General features: G+C 40.7%; 1 protein-coding gene across 1 annotated transcript in view; it reads left to right on the top strand.

The window, feature by feature from the left end:
• Positions 1 to 22,745, top strand: part of LOC117262325 (F-actin-capping protein subunit alpha-2) — a 39,798-nt gene that overhangs the window by 14,280 nt on the left and 2,773 nt on the right. The window contains exons 2-9 of the mRNA XM_033635222.2: positions 5,981 to 6,044; positions 11,591 to 11,642; positions 12,779 to 12,842; positions 15,315 to 15,521; positions 17,485 to 17,564; positions 19,504 to 19,582; positions 20,313 to 20,384; positions 22,139 to 22,201. Coding sequence (XP_033491113.1) covers positions 5,981 to 6,044; positions 11,591 to 11,642; positions 12,779 to 12,842; positions 15,315 to 15,521; positions 17,485 to 17,564; positions 19,504 to 19,582; positions 20,313 to 20,384; positions 22,139 to 22,201 — 681 coding nt within the window. The remainder of the gene's footprint in view (positions 1 to 5,980; positions 6,045 to 11,590; positions 11,643 to 12,778; positions 12,843 to 15,314; positions 15,522 to 17,484; positions 17,565 to 19,503; positions 19,583 to 20,312; positions 20,385 to 22,138; positions 22,202 to 22,745) is intronic.

Raw genomic sequence — 22,745 nt, 5'->3', positions numbered from 1 at the left:
TTTCTTACCATCACCACAGCACTAGGATGATATTTAATGTCTTCATCTGTAATAACGAAGACAAACAGGAAGAAACATGGTTAAAGGGACAGTGTAGATTTTTGAAGTAGGGTTGTATGGTACCAGTTAGCTGCTAGCTAACCGTAGCTAACTTGTTTGTCCATTGTTTGGTCTGTGACGTAATAGGTCAACAGGAAAAAGGTCCAATACTAACAAGCTGAAAGGGGGCATATCTCCACCTATCGTAGAGGAGTCACACATACTTGGGTCGATAAATGGATTCCCCTCCCGTGCTTGTATACTGGGACAACGACAGTGGGCCAGTTAAATGTCCTAGTTTAGCTTTAACCATATAGCTCCACTGTGCATGGAAACGTACTGAGTGTTTTACATACAGTGTCTGCATGCACTCAGTTTGGAGAGGCAGACGAGAGGCTGACATAGAAGCTAAGTAATGTACTGCTGTGGACGGGGGTCAACAACAGAATATATTTTAGCCTTGTAAAAAAAAGTCTTATCTAAAAGGATCAATATCACTTTAAGTCCACCCTATATTGAGAGTGTTTTCACTGCTTTATCTTTCTGTCAGACAGCCTGTTCTGACGGGGTAGCCGTTAACAGCTTCACTTCCCCGTCTATGCTCTCGTCAAAGCCACCAGACTCCATTGACAAAAAATTTAGCTTGCAGAACACAGGAGCTACTGGTCTTCTATGCTTCAATAAGTTACTTAGTTTGTGTTACTGACTGTGTGAGTTTGGTGAAGCTGAACTAACCCTTTTCCAGTCGCACAATAACAAACAAAAAACTGATAGAGGCAGCAGTAGACCAGCAGCTCCTGTGTTCTGTTATGTTTAATCACTGTTTTTCTCAGTGGAGTCTGGCTTTGAAGAGAGCGAAGTAACAGCTTCATTTTCTCGTTGAATATCACTATAAGGTAAAGCAGTGAAATATTCTAAATAAAGTGTACACTTAACCGATATTAATTTTGTTGTAGGTGGGACTTTTTTTTAGGTGGCTAGAATGCATTTTGTTGCTGACCCCTTTAAAGCTGTAGATTGCTTAGGTTCCACATTGGACTCCAGCCTGTTTCTCCAAACTGGGGGTGTGCCAACTGACATCTACTGTAGATAATACAACCCCCCTCTAAAAAATCTGAATCTAAAACAGTATTTGTATCTAAACATTGAGTTATAATGTTAAACATGTAAAAAAAATCTGCAAGAAGAAGGAATAAAATTGAATCCATTTGTTTTTATTTCAGTGTTTATTTCCTGTGTTTCCAGAGGAGGATGTAGGCTGCTGTCTCAGTGCATTAGTAGAACTGGTTTGAGGTACTTAGAGGAAGAGGAAGTATTACTCTGTTTCTACCTTTCTTTTAACAGTCAATGCCTTACTCATAATCTGCTAATGGAGTATCCATCTCCTGCTGCTCCTGTCAGTGATTCATTTTAGACCACACCGCACTCCCGTGGCCTCGTCTCCTCTCGTCTCCTCTCCTCTCGTCTCCTCTCCTCTCCATGTCTCCTGAAACAGTCCACTGTCAGATGTGATTGTAAAACCGTCCCTGTCCATTGCTGGGCAGTCTTTCCTGGTCTCATCCCAGCTGTAGGCGCTACACAATTCACTCTGCGAGCTCACACAGTTGTTCACAGCGGGATTAAAATATCCGTGGTCAGCAGTGTTAAAGATAATGTGTTAAGCGTTTAGTGTCTTGAAATCTGGTTTTAAGCCAAACTATTAGTGTGCGTTCAGTGTTTCTTTATTCCTGTCAGGCTGGAGATGTCACAACAGTGGTCTGTTCAGATTTTTTCTGTAACCTGCCTGTCTTGACGCAGGTGAATTATAAACTGAATTTCCTGTAGGTGTGACTGTATTTGTCTTTCTGTGTGTTTGTGTGTGTGTGTTAGCCCTGTAATACACTGCTTACCTATAAAGGGTGCAGCCTTCCTCTTTCCAAAGGCATGCTGGGTAAGGCTCAGGCCCCCTGCGACCCTGAATAGAATAAGAGGGTCAGATAATGGATTTATGGGTATCATTACAGGATCATATTACATTGAAACAGCAAGACACATTGAAAAGCATCGTGTGATGTTATTTGTGACTGTGAGACTGTATGCTCAGAGTCCAGCAGGAGTTACAGTGGTCCTGCTGAACTTAAACTCTATTAATAGACTTTATTGAAACCAGATCAGGGCACAGAGGGAGTTCAGTTTTGTGTCAGGTATTTGAACTCGATGAGGTGCTCTCTATTTATCTTATCATTGACACACCCGTATTAATGGCACTTCTCATAGTTATTAACCACTTCATGTGTCTATATAACTATAACTATATAACTTCCGTACTACCAGATAAAGTGATGAATAAAACTAAATGTTCACAATAATGCAGAAAAATCTGATAATGGAGACTTTTTTTATGTCCATGTTTTTTCGAAAATATTTGATTAGAATTTTAAAATTAATTCCTCAGGACTGCAGCTAATGTTTATTTGTATTATTCATCACTTTTCAGAATAATCAATCAATTAATTCAGTGACTCCCGCCCTGGGGTACTTGTACTCCTACAGTTGCTTAGGGTTATGTGGAAAGATTGTTGAGCAGCTCAACAAACTAAACAGACTATGAATTAATTAAAAAAGTAGATCCACAGGTCAACTGTCACACCTGAACACTATGAGCCCGTTTACACCTGGTATTAACACACATTGCAGCAACCTGAACACAAGTGGACAATCAAGATGCTTCACCATTCACACCTGTGTCAAATGAGCGTCTGCAGCTGAGCACTTGTGTTCAGATTTCATTACTGTCAGAAAAGAGGAAGAAAGTCTGCACACTTTTAGCTCCCAGTTAAAGTGCAATATAAATTTATTTAGCCCAAAAACAGTGATGCGTTTCGAGCAGCGTATGCTCTTCAGCAGATTTCATTACTACCCACCTGCCTGTCATGTGCCCTAGAAGGTCAAAGGGCCCCGCGCACAGTTATTACATCCACACTCTTGCAAGCTGCTTTCTGGCTGCTTGCTAGTCATGTTAGCAGTGTTGGTACAGCTGGAGATATTGCTGTCTTCTTCCAAAGGGTAAAACGATGGACAGTCATGCACGACTTCATCCAGATGGTTGTAAAATGTGCAAGGGGAACAAACGTTGACAAAAACGGTTCCATAATTCATATTAAATTCAAAAGATAATGAAAAAACAGCTACAAGTTAGAGGGAATAGTGATAAAGTGGTAAAACTTAGCATTGATCCACAGCCTCAGACGGATGTGCTCAAGCGTGCCGTGCGCACAAGCTCAGTTGGTAGGCTATACTATATTTTCACATTTTTAACAATGCAATTAAAAAGTTTTGATTTCTATTGATAACCTACATTTACCAACAACAAAAAGACTACATTTAGCACCAAAAAATATGTAAGAAAAAAAATAATAAAAAAAATAAGTAAATAAAAAAATTAATATCAAATACCAAATTTGCATAACGAATACCTACCTATAGAAACGAATATTCGAATATCCGAATATTTGGGTACAGCCCTACAAAAAACCTACCACGCTCCACACTGATGACTTGTTCCTTATAGTTGGAGTTGCATCAGGACTCATTAGCGGTGACTCTACAAAAGATATGTGGTTAAATGCATCCCAGACCATCTGGGCAAGTGGTTTAAGTGACTGGAATTCAGTTTGTCTTGGTAGTCGTTTACACACGTATTTAGCACTGTCCACCTGTGATCGGCTCACCCAAGACACCCAGAGTGTGTGAAAACAAGTTAGCAGGTGAGCACAGAAGTTTAAACGGGTCACCAAAAGTAACGGATATCATTGACGGCTAAAAGAACTAACTAAGAAGTATATAAAAAGAATAAGTATTTGCTTCAAGTTATGGTGACAAGGTAAAATAGTTAAAAGTAATGGATAAAAAGTTGAAATATGTAACTTACAGTAATTTGTGAAGGGTTGCAACTTGCAACATTCAGCTTCACTCCAAATAGTAGTAGTAGTAGTTGTATGGTTACCAGTTTAAATGGTTACGTATACATTTCTAACATACATTTGAAACCAATGAAGAGGTACGTGAGTTCATCTGATGGGGCTGTGGGGCAACAAGGTTGAGAATCACTGATTTTATTGATGAAATGTCTAGAAATGTTCATTGCATTTCTTGCTGCAACTTTCCATAGCATAAGATGGTCGGATTGCTTGTTTGTCTACCTAACAGTTTATCGGCAGGAACCACTGGCTTGATTAACAACATAAATGGTTATTAAAATAGTTGTCGATTAATTTTCTGTTGAACTACCAGCCAATCACCAATAATTAAAGTGCTAATATTTAAAATATATTTAAAAGATTGATATGCAGTGAGGATAGGAGACCAAAGCAAAGGAAAATAACTTCATCAAATGTATCTGTGGTGTTTTAAATAGCCCAAGATGGACTATAGGAATGTATGAACAGGTAGATTAAGATCAAAATGTTTTCACTGTTCTAAATCATTTCAGTTGAGATTCTGAGAAAGTCAGCACTCCTACTCTGATAAAGACAAAACATCTTTTGTTTTCTGGCTTAGAAGTAGTGACGGCTTACTGCACATCTTTCATATCTGATCTTTTCTCTTAAGTTCACATGAGCTACAGATAGAAATGTTTCTGAGTTACAGCCTTAGTCATCGGGGCCTGTTCCAGGAAGACGCTGAATAAAACCCACAACAGAAGTTTTCATGTGACACATGCTGATGTAAGCTGATCTGATAACCAGTCTGGATCCCTTTGGTTCACAAACATGTGAACCTGCGTCCTGGAACAGGCCCCGGGACTGTCTGGGAGACGCTCACTCTGCATATAAGAGTCTGTTTACACTGCCGTCCAGCGTAATGAGGGTGACCCGATGCAAATGAGTCTTCCCACAGGGATGTCAAGTCACACAAACACACACACACACACACACACACACGATTCTCCACCAGCTGTTTAACAAAGTGTGTGTATGTGTCGTGTGCTCACACAGACACACACACCTTTATTGTGTTAGGACTTTTCAATCGTTCAACACAAGTGGGTCATGACGACCTCATGACAGAGGATTAGACGACTGCAGATAAACTTTGATCTGAACATCACAGACACACACACATGTTCCTCCCTGAGTGGCTTCCTTTCTCTCAGCATTGCTCATTAGCAAGAATCAATCTGCAGCTCGACGCGAGTGCCAGAGCACTTGTATACACACACACTGCTAATAAGGGCCCGGGGGACAGACACACACACAAACACACAAGCTCTGTCACACAGACGTGTACATGAACACCTTCCCTGATACACTGAGATTCGAGGGGACCTGACTGAGTGTCGTCACCCTGCCGCTGATCGAGAGGGGCAGAGAGATGTCGAGGTAGGCCGAGAGAGAAAATGTGTACTAGAGTCCTCAGCACATTTTTATGTCCTTATATGGTCGTAAACCATGCGGGGGAGGGAGGGGCCGGTTGTCTCGCTGTCAGTTTGACATGTGACCTGGAAACAGGAAGTGTTGTGGTGCAGTAGCAGAAGAGAAGTGAGGAAGGGGAAAAATGACTGTGCTCAGATGCACCGTAGACTGAGAGAGACACTGAGTTGCCTCACTCCGCCCTCCACACTGGTGACACAGTAACATTACACCCTCTGTTGGCCACAGCGCGACACATAGTCCGTGTTTACACTGTGAAGTTTATGCAATAAGTTAGTGCACTCACAATAAGTGCAGCACTAAGGTGAGGTCGAACTTTGGCAGACTTTAAAAGGAGTCACAACTTAAATTTCATGATGAAAATTAGGGGAATTGTGTACTGCAAACTGTCAAATAAAAAGAATAATAAAAAATGCGAATTAAATCAAATGTCTGTGATGTGCAGCAGATATTGTTTCAGTCATCTCAATGTTTTTTGTGTCAGATCAGTCACTTCCAGTCTTAACCTGGACCTTGTTTGTCATCTGCAGGTACGCATAGCAGCTAACTTTGTCATCCACGCCCCGCCAGGAGAGTTCAATGAAGTTTTCAATGGTGAGTACTCTGTTTCTCTTCCTCTGTATCAGTGGTTACCAACTGGTGGGTCATGGTCCAAAAGTGGGTCACGGGTCCACTCTGAATGGACCGCAGGTGACCTGTGAATGTGTCAAGTTTATAAAAAACACACTTTATTTTGAAGTACAGTGATGGCCAGGCACAGGGCTTTTATTTTGAAGTGCCGTTTCCTGCTGTAGAGTGAGTGAATAATAGAAAGCTGCTTAACACAGACAGCAAACGAGCTTGACAACACGGCCAAACGCAAGTATGACGCTGAATTTATTCAACTCTGTGGACCTTGAACTAATGACTAAAGAGAAATCTGGACCCTGTGGCTGCACCAGTCTGGAGCTGCTGTTCTATTGTGTGGGGGTTATTGCTCAGAAATATCCAGCCTGGTATTTTCATCCCTCCTCCTCCTCCTCCTCCTCCGCTCTTTACCTGTCACATCTCTACTGTCCTCATTTAAATACAGGCAGAAATGCCCCCACAATGCACAGATACAAGAACTGGCTCTGCTTGAATATAATATGTGATAAATTTTGCAAAAGGGCTGCACATTATACAAAAAAAAAAAAAAAAATCATATTACCATGATTATTCAAAATAATGTGATTGTGATATGAGTTGCAGTTTTGATCAGAGTGGTAATTTTTGAATGAATGGATGATTGTCTATAGAGTAGGTAGAAGTAAAACTTAAATCTCCCTACTCTCTTACATTTCTTCTTTTAACTCTTATATTATTTCAACAAATTCCCAGATTTATTTACAACTAATTTACAACTATCCCCAGTCTATTTACCACCCAATTGAATAAATAAGTAATAAACCCAGTTTACTTTTTGCATTTCATTTTCATTGAAAAAAAAAAGATGATGATGTGATCTTTGCTGGGGTCTGTACCACACAATCATGTTTCCTTACATCTGGAATATGATTCTTTTGGCAAGGGTATCTGTGGTAAAGACACCACAACGCTTCATTTTAAAAAGTATTTTGTGACACATTTTACCTTTAATTGCCGTTTTTGATATTTGGATATTGGCCATGTTGCAATTTTGATAATATTTTGGTTAATTGTGCAGCCCTATTTTGCGAAGATATGCAGCTTGTTATGTGTCTAAGCACATTAAAAAAAAAAAATTGCAATCAAAGCTGTAGTTAACAAACTTGGTCAGTTAACATCCACTTAAGCAGATATGTTTTTTACACCAGACAACATTAAAGAAGAATTTGTCATTGTCTGCAGGTCCGTAAGAAGTCGTCAAATGTCCAAAATGTACGTGTATAAATATTAGGTCTTTAAAGTCATTCATTAGCCTTAAATATGAATTAATGAGGTCTTAATTGCCACAAAAATGTAATTTGTTTTTGTCAAAAACTCTTCTGCAATAAAGTCCACATTGCTGATGTTACAAATCTTTAAACCCACCACTGAACCTAATACTGTCTCTCTACTTCATACATAAACTTACTTGTTGGCAAAATGTAGATTAACCTAACAGGTAAGGTAAGGTAAAACTTTAATGTCCCAGACGGGCATTTTGAGAAACAGACAGTAGTCATGAGTACAAGAAAACAGACAAATACAAATACATAACACACAGTGTCCACTATCACACAGGTGTAAATCATGGACATGAAGGGTCACTGCTGGGTAAGATAGGCGATAGCAGGCGGGATAAAAGACGATCTGTAGCGCTTTGTGCTACATTTAAGGAGGCTAAACCTCCACCCTGATGGAAGCATCTGAAACTCAACATGAAGGAGATGTTGAGAGTCTGAGCTTTAGAGGTGACCCTCTCTTCATACAGAAGCCGGACGTTATTGAAAGTAACGTCAGTGATATTACAGCACAACTTGACCACTGTTTCCAATATGTTCTTGTTTTTAATGCAAAGATTACCAAACGAACAGACGACGTTGAAGGAAAGAACAGACTCGATAAAAGCAGTATAGAACTTTAGAATAGATCAGTGCTTTCTACATCAAACTCGGGAAAACATATACACCAATCAGCTGTGCTCTCCTGGGAAACATTGGCTTGATGTGCACCACCTGTCATAGTTCAGTTGCAGACTACATACAACCCCTCACGGCGATGGCACTCCCAATCAGGACAATACTTCATGCCACACCGCAAAAACTGCTCAGACATGGCCAGTGAAACATATTAGAGAGCTCAAGGCGTCGACTTGGCCTCCAATTTCCCCAGATCTCAATCCACTGTAGCATCTGTGGGACATACCAGTACCCCAGAGGTCCTGTGTCCATGCCTCAACACGTCAGAGCTCGGTCCAGTCCACAGTGGAGCATCCGACCTGCCAAGGCATGAACACAAGACTTCTGGGAGTGTCCTGTGGTGTCTGGCACCAGGGCATGGGCGATGGAACCTTTGAGTCCTGTGGGTTGCAAGGTAGTCTTAAATTTGGTTAAGAATATCTTAAAAAATATCTGTAAAGTGCAAAATGTGAGCGTCTGATACCTGTAGACACCCTGTTTGGAGAGAATAGAATATTTTGGATTGAATTAGTTTTGCAACTCAATTCCTCAGAGATTCTCTGCATTGCTAAAAGGTTTAGGATGACGTCTTGAATCACTGTGGAGCAAGTCTCCATCTCTGTGGACACTGCAGTATTCAAACCTGTGTGTTTAAATTTAGCATACTATCAGGTGTCGGTGCCTCCATCTTGAAGAACAGTTTGACATGGAAACAAAGCTGCTTCTTTGAGCTTTAAGAACCTGTCATAACCCCTTTAGTAGTATTTTGTCACAGACCAGAGTTTTTAAAGAAAATCCGCATGTGGACAGAATGGTTAACAAACTCTGACACCAGTGCAGCAGAGTGAATCAGAGGAACAGACAGTTCACTTGTCAAACACAGGTGTAACTAATAACATTGATTTCATGTCAGTTCCAGTGCCAGGACACTGATGATATGAGTGCCAGCTCATGGCACGGCTCACTGGCACGCATAAATGGAGTGAAGCCATCTTTAATGTTATTACTTCCTGTTGTGACGAGCCTAAACTCTTCTCATGAGAGCCCACCAAACACTTATTGTTATTTTTAATGAATAACAGCCACACTTTGACTATTACATAATAGTTTACAAGCTAAATGAGCTGGGTTGGTTTTAAGTTCAGTGACCCTTAGCAGTTGAACCACAAGTTTATTTTTGGCACTGTAGGCATATGGAGATAGTCATACTGACTGCTGCAGTTTCAAAGACACAGGACGTTGTAGGTTATCAGCAGACTGATTAGACTGCTGCCTTTTAAAAACCAATGTTTCACATCTCCTTCAAGTTTCTGAAATAAAAAAGGGGGGATAATTAAATTTAGAGGATTTCGTGGAAAAGTGTTTTTACATAGTACTACAGTATTACAGAATACATTGATCTTATTTGTAAGGATGAGCAAGTACACCAATCTGTATCTGTTCAGCCAATTAAATTATTTGTGTTCATAAATGTGCTCTGAATGGGTGGAGTTTGAACCAGAAGTTGGTGTGACTTAAACCGGAAACGACAAGTTGTTATTTTAACCCTGAAATTGATCAGAAGTTGCTGTATTTATTTATTTCATGTACAAAACAAGGATTGAACTTCAGATCAGGTTTGATCAGAAGGGAACACAGCGACCCAAATGAAGATTTTCCTTCATCAGCAGTACAGATGTTGACACATTTTACTCGGTTACTCATACTTGTACTCATAAAAAGTACATGAAGTGTACAGGATACTTGTTTTATCGGAGTACTTGACTCAACCCTACTTATTTGACTTACTACCAATTGGTAAAACACGTATACAATTTGTGCCTCCACGCTGGTGATAGCTGCGGCCGTAGGCATTATGTTTTCAGGTTGTCGGTTCGTACGTCTGTTCCATTCTTTTGATGTGATGTCTCCTAAATGCCTAGAGGAGATTTCTTCAGTTGGCACAAACATCCACTTGGACTCAACAATGAACTCATTAGATTTTGTAGTAAATTAGTAGTAGTAAATTTATTTATATAGCACTTCTCACAGAGAGGACTCACAAAGTGCTTCACAAGATAAAATACAATAACAGAAACAATGCAAAATACACAAAAACAAATAAAAAGTAAAGTGCAGCGAAATACAGAGATGATACAATGGATTTTGGTCATGATACTTATCTGTCTCATTCTTGTGAACACGATATCTCAAGAACACCTTCAGATTTGGCTCAAAGGTTGACTTGGACTCGAAGATGAACTAATTTTGGTAGTCAAAGGTCAAGGTTGCTGTGACCTTGCATCTGTCTCATTCTCTTGAACGCAATATCTCAACAACACCTTAAGGAATTTTTTTCAAATTTGGCCCAAGTGTTCATTTTGATAATGATAGAACTGATAAGATTTTGGTGGTCAAAGGTCAAGGTCTCTGTAACCTTGCGTCACTCTGATTCTCACAAATGCAGTTTCTCAAAAAAGCCTTGAGGGACTTTTTTCAAATTTGGCATTAGCGTCTTCTTGAACTCAAAAATAAACTGACTAGATTTTGGTCGTGATAGGTCACTGTGATCTAGCATCTGTCTCATTCTTGTGAACGTAATATCTCAAGAACACCTTAAGGTTTTTCTTCAAATTTGGCACAAACGCTCACTTTGACACAAGAATGAACTGATCAGAATTTGATGGTCAAAGGTGGTGGTCAAACAAAACGTGTTTTTGGCCATAACTCAAGAATTTACTGGCTAATTATTACAGAATTTCACATTAATATCTAACAGGATAAAATAATGAAGTGATGACCTCTTATCCAAAAGGTCAAAGGTCAGCTTGACTGTGACATCATCATGTTTTAACGTGATATCTCAGGAACAGAAGGGGAGACACAGTATCGGTGGGCGGAGGCTTGTTAACTCTAAGTATATTGTTGTGAAACTGGGCATATTTTCACAATGCTGTCTCTATAATTGTTTTTGCGGTTGCTAAACAGCAGCTGAAATGGAAAATTATTTGTGTTCCTGTGTTACTTATCATACCACTGTGGCCACCTAGAAAGCAAAATGAGTTTATGATGTTTTGGCCAAATTGCCGCTCGCCCTGCAGCGCCAGTGTTGCCCCTCGAGAGAGTGTGTGTGTATGTGTTTTGGCATCGTTAAAGCCTCTTCCGACCTCGATAAATGTCGTCACCTCAGAGGAGCGCCGGCAGGCTGTCTGTCTGCCTCTTATCACAGCCTGACAGCCACACACACACACACACACACACACACACACACACAGGGTCTAAAATACAGTCCCCTCTTGCCACATTGTCCTCTTTCATCTCTGTGTGAATTTACAGCCTTTTCCACTGAGCTAATTTACCATGCCTGCTTCGCTCCTCTGGCATAAATGTTGAAAAGACTGACTGCAGGCAGCTTTGTCTTTTGTGTTTGTGTGTGTGTGTGTGTGTGTGTGTGTGTGTCACGGTGCTAATCTGCTGTACCTGTCGTCTTCCTCTCCTCTCTGTCTTTTTCTCCTTCTTCCTCTCCTCCCTCTAATATCTTGACTTTTTTTTTGTCCTCAGATGTGCGATTACTGCTCAACGATGACAATCTTCTCAGGGAAGGTGCAGCGAAGTAAGTCTCCCCTCTCACTCTAATAAGTTTTTGCTTTTAGTTTGCAGAAAGACTTTAAGAGGATCTTTTAGATTTTTTGAGGAAGGGTTGTATGAGGTACTTATCTGTAGTCAGTGCTTCTCGAAGTCAAGGATGCTTCCTTGGTAGGACAGGTCCTCCCAAGTCAGGTCCCACAGAGGCTTGATAAGACTCCCTCCTAGCATTTGGTCAAAAAACACATTGCAACAGGCTAGCAAGTGCCCAGGTGTGCGCAAAGAATTGTGGGTACTTTGTATCTGCTGAGGATACACACATGCATCCCTGAAAATTCTCTGAGGGAAGCAAATATCCTCGTTAGAATTTAAAGGGTCCTTGACATTGAACAGTCCTTTGCTGACATTGCCTCCTCAAAATTCAGCCGTTTAAGGATCCTTCCTTGATATTTGAGAAGCACCCAGTTTATCACCTGCAGTAGAGCTCAGCGACGCCTACGGGAGCAGCAGCAAAACTTATTTTAGCCACCTAAAAAAATCAATATCAGTGTAAGTGGATGCTATATTTAAAATATTCTCACCGCCCTACCTCAGGGTCAGACAGTGATTTATGATGGCTAGCTGAAGTTGTTTTATCACTCTCTCCAAAGGCACTAGACAAAAACATTTATTTTACCTTGTTGAACACAGGAGCTGCTGGTCTACCACCGCCTCGATCGGTTGGTTTGTTTGTGTTATTGTGTGACTTTGGTGTTTTAAAGGCTTAGTTTGGACCTGCAGCTCTTTTTGTTCTCTGAGGAAAAATTACTTTTTGTCAAAGGAGTCTGGTGGCTTTGAAGACAGCATAGGTGGCGGCTTCCATTCCTCCTCAGAAAGGGCTGTCTGACAGAAAGGTAAAGCGGTGAAAATATTCATAATGTAGCGTACACTTAAATTGATATTGATTTTTTTTGGTGACTAAAATATAATCTGCTGCTGCCCCATTCCACAGCAGTACATTAGCTGAGCTTCTGTGTCACTACTTCAGCCTTATGTCCGTATTGTCCAAACTACTTATATCACGTAGACTAAAATCTTTAAATCCAGCCCAGAGTAGAAATATGTTTGTATCAAGTATTTAATTTGGAGTGTATGAAGTAACGTGTTGTCTCTGTCTCTCTGCAGTGCATTTGCACAGTACAACTTGGACCAGTTTACCCCGGTGAAAATCGAGGGCTACGAAGAACAGGTGAGATTATTCTTCACCTTCAACTTGAGGTGATGGTGGCAGCTTAGAGGTTAAATGAAATGGGATGATATCACAGGTCTGAATCTGCTGACTGGTTAATTTCTCCTACTTTACTTGTTGCTCCCCAAACTCTGCACCACATTCAGCACGCTTATTTAAGACATGTTCATTCAGTCCATGTTACATGAGAATCTGTTGATAACCTCAGAGTGGGGACACCTCAATTAATTTTAAATTAGGATTTTCCTTTAAAGGCTTTGGCGTACTCCAGAGGTGTCAACGTTTCATTGCACTGTTCAAAATAAAAAATATATATGGTAATATCTATAATGTTTGATTATTTAGAGAATCAGAAGAGGATTTATTGCCAAGTAGGTTTTCACATACAAGGAATTTGCTTCCTTTTTTTGGTACATATTAAACATACAATGAACATATTAAGAGGAAATAAAATAAGACAAAGTAATGCAGTGTAGTATCACTATAGCTGATGCAAATCAGACTAAGATGTAACTCTAGCTGAGATAAACGTGCAGTTTATAACTTTATCTTGTCACGTGTTTTTGCACATGCAGGCAATAAAAACTGTTTTATGGTGTTTCTTCTCACACATTCAGCACCAGTACAGAACCACAACATGAAAACTAAAAAAAAAAACAGTTGTATAAAAAAGTCAAGGTTTGTATAGCAATTGCAGTTTATCTGAAATTCAACAAAAAATCAAGACCAAAGAGTTTTTCTCTCAGAGCGTGAAACATTCAGTGTATAGTAGGGGTGTAAGAAAACATCGATACACTTGAGTTTCACCGTATTATGTTTTGTGATACTGTATTCAGTGTTTCCCACAGAATGAGAGTGTATGTGTGGATCTAGCTGATAATACTTTTTTTAAATGCCTGTGTGTCCCTTGGTATCATTCTGTGTCACTTCTCTAAATTCAGAGGTTTTTGCGGGTCAATGAACGCAGCGCAGACGGAGCTCTCCATGACTTCTTCCTTTTCTTCAGCTGCAGTTTGTGACTCACAGGGTCGATAATTGACCTGTCAAACCATTCAGAGCTGATTAGGTCAGAGAGGAGCAGCTGCAGCAAGTGAATACAAACTTTTAGACCCAGCAGAACAAATGGTTAAGTTTTACTTTCAATGTGCCTGACCTTCTGCGGCTCCGTATCTGCCCTGAGTGAGTGCTGCATTCTGACAGTGTGGTGCTATAAATAACTGAATGGTTTATATATTCCAGTGCTGCTCCTAATGAACAGTCCAGTCTCAAAAATAGAAAATCTATTTGTGGCGGAGGATCTTTTAATCTTGGCAGGCCGCCACAAATAAATGAATGTGTTGGAAACCCTGGTATTGATTCTCAAAAACACAACAATTTCTAATTAAGTGTTCACATGTAAATATTCGTGGCAGTGGTTAATTTTGTGATGTTTAAACCCCAAAATACTAGATTCTTATTGTAGTGATTTATCGTTAGCCATTTGACTCTTCTACTCCAATATAGCCACATATCGCTTGCATGTTACAGGGATTTTAAAAAAATACAAATGCAGAACACACTGTTCTGAATGCATATAAAAAGTAACGTTTTTATATCAGATTTAACGCCTGTGGTCATATGTTCTTTATAATATGACAGGTTTTCTGAAATTGTCCTGCAACATAATGAATCCTAATCCTTATATCTTGATGTGTATGGTAGTGCCAGATTCTTGCCAACACACATCATATGCTCGCGCTTTACAAATGTTAAAACAATGGTAAGAAGAGCCAATAACATAAAAAATATATAACCTGCATCATTAAGAGACACAGGAGCAGTGAAGTCAACAAGCTTATTCAGTTTTCATTATTGTTATTGCACTAATATTATGTTCTCATGGGCATTAAAGCAGAGAGGAGGGATTAAAGGATCAAACAAGTCCCAGAGTTCTCTGCTGCTTTCACAGGAAACAAGATCACAACACGTCTTTATTTAAATGTCACTGTGCTCGCTGCCTGTGAGTGTTTGTGAAGGTTGAACATGGTGGTGAATGAACGTAAGCTTCGGTAATGGTTGCAGCGTCTTATGTAAAGATGTCATCATGTCCCTCTGTTCCCACATAACAGGTTGAAATTCCCCTGTCTGACACCCAGCAGGCTGAGCCCAGTGCTGAGGTGGAAGACAGTCAATGGAAAGTTGAGGCTGACGTTTGTGTTCCTGTCCTTTGTCTTCATCACTCTCTTCCTTCGTTCTTGTTTTTCTCCTCACATCCCGTTAATTAATCTCCTGATTCTTATCCACAGAATCTTCTGCCTTCTGGTCATGTTCCTGTCTTTTCCACTTCTCTTCTCTCTGTTGTTCATCCATGTCTTTGTCTTGTTAACTTTTTCTGTCTTCCTCTCTGCTCTGTTCCATTTTTTTGACTCCTCTTCCTCCTGTTACCTCTTCTCTCACTCTTTCACTCACTCTCCTTTTCTTTGTTCCTCACAGGTCTTAATCACAGAGCATGGTGACCTTGAGAACGGCCGGGTCCTGGACCCCAAGAACAAGATCTCCTTCAAGTTCGACCACCTGAGGAAGGAGGCCAGCGACCCACGGCCCCACGACGTCGACAGCTCCATAGAGGGCTGGAGGAGCGCTGTGGACTCAGCTGTCAGGGCCTACGTCAAGGAGCACTATCCCAATGGAGTCTGCACCGTACGTCTCAGCCTACACTGTTACTACAATGATGTAGTCACAGACACTTAAAGGAACAGTTCACCTACTAAAGGGAAAATTGTCACTCTGTTTTCTGTCAGTTGGTCAAAACTTCCCAGCCATCAAACAAGATGCAGTTTTACCTCCACAGTTCCATCCCAGCTTTGTCTTTAACAAGATTTAAAATAGAATCTAATTGGTCAGACTTAGGAGGACATTACTCCAACTCACACAACGTAGAAGCCTGCCACTGACCGCCTATTTCAGGCGGACTTCCTTCCTTCTTCTATCTGCTTGTTAATGTTTTAGAAATCCCTGTTTTTCCCATTTCTATGTGGAACCAGTCCTGCATAGTCAGATCTATCTCCACGTGTCGTTTAAGCACTTTGCACGAAACAACAGCAACCTGCTCACTAAAACGTCTTTCAATGTTTAATGTGGTGTTTTCTTTTGCAGCAATTAAGCCATTTTAACGCCATGGCTCGCCTTTGCACCAAAACAAGTTCCGTCCCAGTGCTAACTTGCAAAGGCACCCGTGTCACAGCATCTTGGGTTTAGCGCCACCCAAGACAGCTGTGATTGGTTTAAAGAAATACAAACAACTCAAGAGTGTTTTTCCCCTCAGTGCAGAATTATGACGGGTTCAACCAGACTTTTTGCAGCACTGGCACAGCACTAAAATAAAGTTTGGAGATAAGTCTGTCTATGCAAGACTAAAGGCCAAAACAGGTCGAACAGACTTCAAAGATCTAGTGGCAACAAACACCAGATGTCGCATCATATCATCTGTGTCTGTGTGTAATGTCAAATAACACACTGCAAAGACTACAGCTGATGGCCAACTAGCACATGCGTTGTGCTCCTGCATGAGAGGAAATAACTCTCCACACCAGCAGGCGGCAGTTGTCCGTGTTCAGCATTCATCTTTCAAAAAGGGGAACTGGATCACCATCGTGACGTTAGTTAGCCAGTTAGCATTTTAACAACACAATCCATTGTAAAAGAACAGAGCATATTTACCATGTGCCAGTGAACAATAACACAAACCATCAGGAAACATTGCTGCTAAAGAGAAAAATAATCTGACCTTATGGAACAAGTTTGTTTTGGTCTCACTCTGGACTTTTGTTTACTTTCCTCACCTTTATGTTTCTTCTCGTGCGCTGAGTTAAACTGACACACGGGGGTGACTAGGGCGGCAGACTCTCACCAACGGCCCAAATTGACTTTGCCGGACCCTTGGCTTGGTGTGTCAGGCAACTGACAACTTTTTCTGCAGGATTTGCCACCACTGAATCGCCGAAGACACGTGCAACTGTACATGAAGCCAACAGGAACGCCCTCTCTCTGAAATGACTTGTGATTGGCTTAGCTTGCCTGAAAACAGAGCCAAGAGGAGGAACAGAAGTCTAGCTTCCTCTCAGTCCACTTGAATTAAAATATGCTCAAAGTTTTTTGTGGGATTTTTGTACAGTGACGCCAAAATGAAACCACCCATCCCTCCTTTAATATTACAGATTATTACAAGGACATGTTGAGTTAAAATGTGGGATTTCCATCTGTTAAAAAAGTATCTGAATCATGTCATGTGTTGTGCAGTTTGACTTTTTACAGGAGGAGCTAATGGTCAACAGTATGTTGTTTTACAAAGCTCCTGTTGTGCTCCTTATTTATTAATGCAAAGTGAACAGTGCTGTTCTGCTGCAGACACGACAGAGTTGCTCTGTGAATTTGTTGCGTGTGGTTTGCCAAATTGCCTCTGAGCATGTTTAATATACAACAGTCTCTCAGTCGCACGTCAGCAATGAGTTTAATTTAGTCGATATTAACCACAAACCTCTGTCACATTTAATTCCTTCACACGTACAGCAGTAAAGTGGAACTTAAGACTGATCGTCAGCTGTGAGAAGAAAAAGCTCCTTACACATGAAATCTGAGAGTGTTTTTGTTCTTCTTCCTTAAGATTTACGGGAAAACCATTGACGGACATCAAACCATCATCGTGTGCATCGAGTGCCATCAGTTTCAACCAAAAAACTTCTGGTACGTTTTAGACACTTAGTATTCAGAGTGATTTATTATTCTTATGTTTGCACCACTTGGATTTGTGATATCTGGTAATGATGAGGAAACACATTGTTCACACAGCAGTACACTGATTCTAGAAGAGCCTCTCCAGTTTTAGGAGAGACTAAAGATGACAGGACAGACTCAGAAATTTCCCTCAGTTTCAGGAAGACCAGCAGGTCCTGTAGAACTCCCAGCGATGGTTTCTCAATCACTTTATCTTAAAAAGATGTTAGAACACTGAACGAGCTTAAAAAGCCTGAACTGTTGTTTGATACGTACGAGATGCTTCAAAGGCATCACTGTAATTACCACTTAACTGTAGAGTGTTGGACTGTTGGCCGTGGTAAGCATCGCTGAGCTGTTTCTGATCGGGTTAATCTAATTGGATAAGAAGTGCACCAATCCTCTTTGCTGCTGGGTTTTACTGGGCTTATGGGTTGTTGGGCGTAATGATCTCACAGCTCCTGTAAGTGACGGCCACCGTTAGCTGCCATGTTTCAGTAATGAGGAACCTGTGGGGCAGATTGGGATAAGATGAGGATATGAAACTGAAGCTGACGGATCGTGTATACTTTTAATGTTCAGTTTTTTGATTCAACGTCTAATGCACACGTAAAGAAAACAAGAATAAAGAGCTGGAATTATTTTTGTGGTACCTGGATTAAAGCAATGTTATATGATTCGGGGCTTCAGAATAAACTTTCCCAATAAACCCCCAAATTTGTCACCACACCAGGATTCTGCGATGTTACGATCGCAACAGTTAACGCAAATTCAGCAAATCCCTGTGATCCCCCTGCTTTTGTTACGTTTCTCCACTCGTATATTCACAGTTTGTTTTGCCTCTGCACCAGCGACAGCCATGATTGGAGACATTATGTTTTTGGGTTGTCTGTACGTCTGTACATTTCTTAAAATTTGGCACAAACATTCTCTTGGACTCATTGATGAACTGATTAGATTTTAGTGGTCAAAGGATAGGGTCTGTGTGACCATATCTGTCTCATTTTTGTGAAGAACACTGTGAGGGATTTTTTTTTTTTTTTAATTTGGCACAGACGTCCACTTGTATTGAAGAATAAACTGATTCCAATTTTGTGGTAAAAGGTCAAGGTCGCTTTGATCTTATGTCCGTTTCAGTTTCATGAACATGATATCTCAAGAACTCCTTAAAGGAATTCTTAAAATTCGGCACAAACGTCCACTTTGATTCAGTGTTGAACTGATAAGATTTCAGTGGTCAAAGGTCAAGGTCAGTGTGATCTTTTCAGTCTTATTCTCGTGAACACGATATCTCACGAACACCTTAAGGGAATTTCTTTAAATTTGGCACAAACGTCCACTTGGATTGAAGAATAAACTGATTAAAATTTTGTAGTCGAAGTTCAAGGTCACTGTGACCTTGTGGCTGTTTCAATCTACTTGACAGAGACAGAAAACTAGCTTGACGACACGACCAAACACAAGTATGACATTAAAAAACTTAAAGTGTGTGGACCTTAAACTAATGAGTGTGTGTGTGTGTGTATGTGTGTGTGTGTGTGTGTGTGTGTGAGACACAGTGGCAGAGCTGGCCTCGACCCTCGCACATGCAGCAGGCTTTGTGACTCCATCACAGAGAGCTCTGCTCTGGATTGAACACCAAAAATGCATCAGTGACGAATCTTTATCTTATCGCAAATTAGAAACAGAGTGGGTGAAATAATAATTTTACAAGATAACATATATGTAACCCTAAATAACCACGAAATATATCCTCCTATTTTCTCCAATACTCAACGTTAGAGCTTATCAATACTGCGGTCTTTAATAATTCGGACCTGGGGCCGGTTTAATACCGGGGTTTGGTACCCATCCCTACAGTACAGAGCTGTAACGTGATTAAAGTCTGATTTTCTTCTTCTCTGAACAGGAATGGACGCTGGAGGTCAGAATGGAAGTTCACCATCTCCCCCTCGACCACTCAGGTGGCAGGAATCATGAAAATCCAGGTATCCTGTTTAAATCTACTCTGTGAGAGGAGTGAAGAGACAGAGGGGTCTGTGTGAGAGTGTATGAAGTGTGTGTGCAGACTACACACAAATTCAACACATGCTTCAATATAAAGTGTTTCTTCACACCTATACCTGTCTGTCCCATTCTTGTGAACGTGATGTCTCAAGGACGCTGAGAGGGAATTTCTTTAAATGTGACACAAACGTCCACTTGGACTGAAGAATAAACAGATGTGAATTTCATGGTCGAAGGTCAAATGTCAGAGTGACCTCACAAAATATGTTTTTGGCCATAACTCAGTAATTCTTGTGCTAATTGAGAAACAATTCCACTCAAATGTCCAACAGGATAAAATAATGAAGTGATGACATTATATATCCAAAAGGTCAAAGGTCAGCTTGACTGTGACATCATCATGTTTTAACGTCATATCTCAGGAACAGAAGGGGAGACATTTGGTCAGATACTGAATTGGTGACTCTAATCTTGAAACTGTGTTGATTGTATAGATCTTCTGTGTGTGAAGCTTTACTGGAGCGCTGAGGCGTAAAACCACAGGGCGGTAATTTTAGTTTTCTTTTGGAGTGTTTTTGTTGGTCCGTTGGGATTTCATTGTGTCACCCACACAGCTTGTTTTTCTCCACTTCTTCATGTCTCATTGTTTTGAGTTGCAGAATGAATTTCATGTTCACAATGCAGACAAATTAAACCTCTTAATTGTTGCAGGTTCATTACTATGAAGACGGCAACGTTCAGCTGGTGAGCCACAAAGAGGTTCAGGAGTCCATGTCAATCTCTGTGAGTATGACCAAACACACCTGGGGGGTATTCCAGAACAAAACTCTGAGTATGTTAACCCTGAAATGAGGGAAACTCTTGGTCTTCAGTTCCAGACAGAGAGGTAAGTCAAACTCTGAGTCAGTCACCATGGCAACTGACTCTGTGAACCGAACCTGCTGGCTGGCAGGTTTTCTGTAAGAAACCCTGAGTTCACCCTGTCTCCTCCCTACTGCCGAGCCTGAAGCAAGCTGGCAGACACACATGGGTTGTCCGTATGTAGGAAGTCTGATCGATATTGAGGCAGAATTAATTCACAATGCTTTACGCCGGGAGAGAAACTTCAGACCCCGTTTAGATGTACTGTCTTTCCCCAGTGAATATCTGTTTGAACCGTACCATTTTTTCATTAGGCTCAATCGTTTACCGGCCACACATATCAAATCTGACACACCATGGACGTGCGCTCTCATCAGAGCGAGTGTGCATCGTGCTATGTTTTTTTGTGAACGGTAGCTTTTTATATGATATTGGTGGCCTACAGTACATAATGACATAGCCACTGAATGACAGGTTATTTAAGCTACTTTGTTTAATAAATCAAATATGAATAAAACTAAAGAGAGGTACAGTCATGGCCAAGTCAAATATGCCTTACCTGTTTGAATGATGTTTTTATATTTCATTTTAAGCTGCTTTCAAGTGTGTTTTTCCCCTGTGAGATTGCACCTACATGAAAATCAGATTTTACTCAAAACCACTCCTCCACTTTTCCACCTGTAAGCTACGATTTTAATTAAGTGTGGTTAAATGTGAATTAATGGCAGGGCTCTCAAGTTTTGTAGTCAGTTCAGAGTGAGATTGTTGCTGGGTGGCGAAGGGAGGGGGATTCAAAATTCAAATGAGTCATTAACCATCTATATGTGCTTAAAATAGCTGCTGAAATAAGCAAGGATTCTTTTTTATTATTTCTGGGGGGGACATTTTGCCTTACATTGACAGGACAGTTACGCGTGAAAGGGGGAGAGAGACAAAGGGAGTGACATGCAGCAAGGTGCCACAGGCCGGAGTCAAACCCGGGCTGCTGCGGCAAAACCAATATATATGCGACACCTGCTCTATCCACTACGCCACCAACATCCCGTCAAGGACAATTCTGCTTGCTAAATTTTACATGCCACGGCTCTCTGCTTGGCAGCTTTAGCAGTGTTACTGTTTTTATGAAATACATGCTCATATTTGCTGAAGGCATTCATGAGCACCTCCAATTCCACAGGTGTAAAATAAGTTGACCGGTTTTTCTCTCCGGTTGCCATGGTGAATCGAGGTATCGGGGCTCCACTGATGATGACTTTGTATTGTGGTTGTGCACTCGCTTAACTCAAGGTGTACCTACTAATTCAAATCAGCTGTCTCCCAGCTCAGGGTAAGTCAACACAGAGTTCAGGATTAGATTCAGAGTTTGATGAACTTCCTACCCGGAAGGACCCTCTGGACCTCAGATACAGGATACAGCAGGCAGCAGATTCTATTCGAGCCCTTCTAGTCCTCTCAGATATGACTGTGACGTCTCATACATTAAACATATTCTCATTATTAGTTTAATTAATTCATGGTGATTGTATCTCTGGTTTTTCCTTAATGCTGTTTCAATTTGCTGACAACTCCCTGGGGATGTTTTCTCACAGTGTGGACGTGCCAGTTAGTGTTATTTCTGAAGTATTTTGTTAACGACACTTTATCTCTTGAATTAATTATGTCTTGTCATCTTTCAGAATGAGGCTTCAACTGCAAAGGAGTTCGTTAAGATCATGGAGGCTGCAGAGAACGACTATCAGGTATGTTTTAAAATGCTGATTACAGACCAGTTTTTGCAGAGGAACCAACAGATCATGTTTGCCGGTGGTTTTTAACTGACGTGTACATGAAGCAGATCAGTGGTTCCCACACTTAGCTGAAATTTTATTGTACTGAATTATTGATTAGAAGTTTTGCTGTGATTGATGCAGTTGACTAAAAATACAACATCTTCAGGAGCCCATGTTTTACTCGTCTGGATTAAATGATGAAATCCTTCACTTTTAAAGAGTCAGTTTTTACCAGATACCCTTTTTTTTTCTTTTTTTAAAAATCTGTCAGCAGAAAGAAATCGTTACACACAGTAACCTTGCACACTGATTCTGATGTGTTTTATTGTACTATTTGTTGTGAAAATTTGCAACACGTGACAAAATGTAAAGGACACATTGCCTCCTTTGCCTCTCTCTGCTGGAGTTACCTATCGTCACTCCCTCCCTGTCCTGCATTTGGCACCACAGCGGCATGAAGGGGCGGAGCTGTCTTCGCTCTCTATTATGATATTAATATAATATCTCTAATATT

Source organism: Epinephelus lanceolatus, chromosome 5 (genome assembly GCF_041903045.1).
Source record: "Epinephelus lanceolatus isolate andai-2023 chromosome 5, ASM4190304v1, whole genome shotgun sequence".
Lineage (NCBI taxonomy): Eukaryota > Metazoa > Chordata > Actinopteri > Perciformes > Serranidae > Epinephelus > Epinephelus lanceolatus.
The sequence above is the reverse complement of the archived record's forward strand: the minus strand, read 5'-3'. Positions and strand labels throughout refer to the sequence as shown.